The sequence below is a fragment of the Gadus chalcogrammus genome, chromosome 20 (assembly GCF_026213295.1).
Source record: "Gadus chalcogrammus isolate NIFS_2021 chromosome 20, NIFS_Gcha_1.0, whole genome shotgun sequence".
Taxonomy (NCBI): Eukaryota; Metazoa; Chordata; class Actinopteri; order Gadiformes; family Gadidae; genus Gadus; species Gadus chalcogrammus.
In genome coordinates, this window is record NC_079431.1 from 1645148 (window position 1) to 1650147 (window position 5000).

At 46.9% G+C, this 5000-nt stretch overlaps 1 protein-coding gene across 1 annotated transcript in view; it reads left to right on the forward strand.

The window, feature by feature from the left end:
- The first annotated feature begins 667 nt into the window (after positions 1–667).
- Positions 668–5000, forward strand: part of frmpd4 (FERM and PDZ domain containing 4) — a 25766-nt gene continuing 21433 nt past the window's right edge. The window contains exon 1 of the mRNA XM_056580315.1: positions 668–714. Coding sequence (XP_056436290.1) covers positions 668–714 — 47 coding nt within the window. The remainder of the gene's footprint in view (positions 715–5000) is intronic.

A 5000-nucleotide genomic window follows, 5' to 3' on the forward strand; every position in this document is an offset into this window, starting at 1 on the left:
AGGGAGAGAGAGCGAGAGCAGAGAGAGAGAGAGAGAGAGAGAGACATAGAGAGGGAGACAGAGAAAGAGAGAGAGAGCGGGAGGGAGAGAGAGAGAGAGACAACCGTTCTGTACAGAAACACCAGAGTGGCTCTGGATAGAACAGTTGCCCATGGCAACATCCAAACCTGCAAAGACAAATGCAAAATTATGTGGTTCTGCTCTTTTGGAATAATGGTGAAATGATCAGCAATATTTTGTCAGAAGGGGGCATTCAGTAGAAATGTGGGGATGCAATTTTAATTTAATAATGAGGGAACTCAAAATCATAGCAAGGAAGTTTTGAGATATGCCTTGGCACTATGTGCAGTTCTGTTTATAATGCTAAAAGTGGTTATTTATGCCATGCTGGCCACTACTCAACCCTTTATCAGATTTAATGTAAAAGTATCATTGCACACATTTGAGTAAAGTTTCACCGTGCGGCAGGAGTGCAAACCTTTCCTGTGGAGCCTCTGGTTCCAATGTCACGCTCCTCACGTAGTTCACCTCCCTGAAGGCTCCTAATCTGGTTCTATGGCCGAACTTCCCCTAACTCCATGAGAAGGAGTAGGAGGTGGAGGAGGAGGAGGAGGAGGAGGAGGAGGAGGAGGAGGGGGAGGAGGAGGAGGAGGAGGAGGAGGAGGAGATGGAAGAGCTGCAGGATAAAGAAGAGGAGCAGGGGGAGGAGGAGGAGTGAGAGGAGAGAAAGGATGAGTATGAGGAAGATGGGAAGCAGGGGAAGGAGGATGAGGAGAAGGAGGAGGAGGAGGAGGAGGAGGAGGAGGAGGAGGAGGAGGAGGAGGAGGAAGAGATGATGGGGAGGAGGAGATGAAGGAGGAGGGCTATGTTGTTTGGCTGCTTGGCCACAGATTACATATCCAAAGGGAATTACATTACCAGCTTTTCCCATGGGTAAACACACACACACACACACACACACACACACACACACACACACACACACACACACACACACACACACACACACACACACACACACACACACACACACACACACACACACTTTGTGTCAGATGCACAAGCGGCCATGCGAAAAATTGTGAGGCAAAAAAAGTAAGACAGATAGAGGGAAGAATGTGCATGTGTGAGTACGTGTGAGTCTTGGTTTGTGATTGTACGTGTGGGTGAGTGTCCGCAACCTTGTGTGTGATTGTCTGCCTCTTTGTGTTTATGTGTGTGTGCGTGTGTGTGTGTTTGTGTGTGTGTGTGTGTGTGTGTGTGTGTGTGTTTGTCTTAAGATCCCTGACAAAATGCAAGAGCTTGCGTCACTGAAACGCCTACCTGACGCCTGTGTGTGTCTGTTTATGCATGTGTGTGTGTGTGTGTGTTTGAGTATGCGTCTGTGCTTGCGTCTGTATGCATGTGTGTATGCATGCGTAAGTGCTGGTGTGTTGTGTGTGTGTCTGCGTGTGTGTCGAAGCGTGTGTCTGTGTGTGTGTCTATGCGTGCTTTTGTGTGCGTGTGTATGCAGGCCTCAGTGTTATGTGTGTGTGTGTCTATGCGCGTGTGTGTTTGTGTGTGTGTGTGTGTGTGTGTGTGTGTGTGTCTATGCCTGAGCGTGTGTGATGCTAGCTCAACGCTAACCAATGGGTTGTGTCGGGCATGCTCTGGAATGTGGACTGAGCCTTGCACAGGCAGAGACCAGGAGGAGATCCGCCAACCTGATACGACAACCCTGTCTCTGGTCCAACCCTGAGACACGTCTGGCCCCTCAGTTACACAGCTAGCCACCATAGTTCAATAATGCATGGCGAAGCCAGCTGCTTCCAAACATATATCATATATATAACATATATCCCTGTCGTACCAATGAGTCCTTAATCCTTAGTGCCAACAATGGAGGGATTTATCAGCACTTCCGTGTTTCCATATTGTCAATGCCCATGGACATTGTTCCTATTAATTATGCAGGCATAATTGAATGTCACGCTCTTGTTCACATTGTCTGGCTCCGTGAAGCCCGTTCCTGTGAGCAGAAAGCCCCACTATTGGCCCTACTGCTCACACTGCATCGTCTTCAGGGCCGGTTTCATGCAAAGAGCAGTGAAAGTGTTACACAGTGATAAGGAAAGGATCAGATTCTTCATTAACATTTCATAGAGAGACTCTGAAGTTATGGCAGTGTCCTGGCACACAGAAGACTCCCCGCTGTGTTTGAAGATTACTATTGACATGTTATTGGTTCCATGCTACTAGTACTAACTATTATTAGACGACAAAATGTGAAATGGGGACGGTTCTTCTTTCGTCTGCCCAAAGGCTTTTCTTAGGTGCCCGACTAACAAATATTTGAATGGGGAGTAATTAGTTTAGTGTATTTATATATAACCTTTACGAAACCAATATTCATTTGTATTACTCTTGCATTTGCATTCGCTAGGAGGGGATGTTTCTGTAATTAGGTGTTAGGTTGCAACTGCCTTCAAATCCCATCTCAGATTCACTCCATAGGTCACCACAGGTGAGTTACCTCCGGGAACACACGGACGTCACCTGGCAGGTTTCTGTCTGCTTTGACTCACACCGTGGGATTGAAAGCATGGGGGAGAGGGGGAGGGGGGTGGGGGAAATAATATTTGAACAAATGATTTTAGTTAATTGTCTTGCCACTGAGTCTTGTGTAAACTGTTCATGAATTGTGTAGCACGGTCTGCCCACTTGGTGCTCCATTACTCAGGCCTGTGTGACAGTGCGAACATCATTTATTAATGCCTGCTGAGAAGGATCAGTTTCACTGTCAAATAGTGGCTGGACACTTTTCTGCTTCTCTGTAAGCGCTTACTGACTGAGCCTCTGAGTCTTCCAGGCTATACAATACACTTCCTAGCCTCCTATATATATATATATATATATATATATATATATATATATATATATATATTATTCAAGAAATACAAAAAACAAGATAGCAACATCTATCTCTGTGCAGCTCGGGGAAGAGACACGAAAACCAGATTAGTCGCTGAGAGAACAAGAATGGACTTTTCTGGGCCGACTGTGGCATCAGAACGCTGTGTTGATGGTACATCTTCAGAGGCCGTGAGTAGAATGCTTCATTTCTGCACCAAATCGGATATAGCTTCCAAATATGTGTGGTGGGTATACTTATATTAGTGCAGATAAAAAAAAAAGGGGTTTAAAATAACTTTTAAATGTACTGCTCTCTGCCAAGCCAATTATAACTTTATGAAAGGTTTCTGTGCGCTAAGCATTACTTTTGTACATGTGAACCGGAGTTAGTGCTTTTTTAAGCACAAATTGGAACGAGGAAGTGGGACACGTCGATTGGATCAACGCATGGCTTGTGTTCCGTGGGCCGTTGTGTTTTGATGTCACACGATTTTATTTAGCTGGAGGACACAAGTTCAACATGCTCCGCCATAACCCGGGACTGCTGCTCGCTGCTAATGTGTCACGGGTCAGATGAATCCATACTCATGTCAACGCACTAATAACCAACTCACAACACGGAGGAACGTCTTGTGGTGCTAAACCAAGCATCACATAATCTGCTGGATGACATCATGACCGTTTGAGGCTTTGATTGGATAACAGATCAAACGCGCACTTGGCTTTCCTCAAGGGCCTTTGTCATCCGACAAAGTCACGTTTACTCGGAAATGTTTTGCTCTGTTTTTCCTGAACCTACGTCTCCTTCCTCCACTGGTCGACATCGTATGCTTTGCGCGACACTGATGAAACATGTTCCCCTTGCGATGGCTGCTCCCCCATCACGTCCCGTAGGGCCACACGGAAACACGTCTCAGTACACAGACAGCCGCTCGCTGCGTTATCCTCCGCTGTACAGTCGCTGGGGAAACATTACTTGGGAAAAGGAGAAGCTTTGAATAATGAATGCAAAGAGCCTAGAAGAGAGCTCAGCAGCCTTTGAAGTGACACAACGTACCGCCGTAGAAGCGCACTGCCATCACCGGTGTGCACAGAACGCCAAGAAGGGGAGGGACCACAGACGAGTGGGTGCCTGTGTCTGTGTGTGTGTGTGTTGGTGTGTGTGTGTGTGTGTGTGTGTGTGTGTGTGTTTTTGTGTTAAATAGCTCAACCAAATGTTTATATGATATGAGATGTGAGAGGCTATGGCTTAACCACAACATGATGAAACACACAAATAATTTCTAAAAGATAAAAGATTTTTTCGATTACTATACACGGCTTGAGTCCTGTAGTTTACACACAATGGAGTTGCCCTTCTGTTCTTTCACACACCCCCCCCCCCCCCTCTGTGTTAGCTTTCTCCGGGGTGGCGGGGGACGTGACAGAGATTAACGTGTCCAGCGCTCTAACCCTAATGAACGCTGTGCTGACATCAAGAAACCAAACTCATCTCCAGACTCCCAGCAGCGCAGAGAGGCTGGACCTCGCCTTCCCCGCGTTCGGTTACATCACCCGTTTGACTTTGGATCCAGTGACGGCTGGTTAGAACAGGCCGGGATCCGTCCACTGGAACACGCGCGTCTGTAGCTTTAACCTGCCTTACAGCGCTGCTGCGGGTCTATGCAGCCAGTTTTATCCTACGTGACTCTGTGTCACGTGAGAATGTGGATTCATGAGCATGCACGATGCATGTTATTAAAGGGGTTGTAGATTGTATTTAGGGGCAATTATCGGAGTGTCATTTGTTTGAGATAGCGCTACCATCCGTCAGCTGTTGGGAAGTGAAATGCTCCGTGAAAATATCTGTTGGACTCGACTGCGGCTGCTTCTGTCTGAGCCATTTAGATGTTAGACCGCTCCCGGCTCATTTCTGACCAATCAGCGCATCCCTTCCCTGATTGGTTAGGGGAATGCATCTGACCTGTCCATCACAGGTGTGTTAATGCAACGCTCCTCAGTGGTGGAGAAACGTAGATAGGGAGGGAGCAGAGAGGAGCCTTTCGTGGTTGATCATTCTCAAAATCGTGCATCTTCGGATCTTTTCTGCTCTCTCTGTCTCTCTCTCT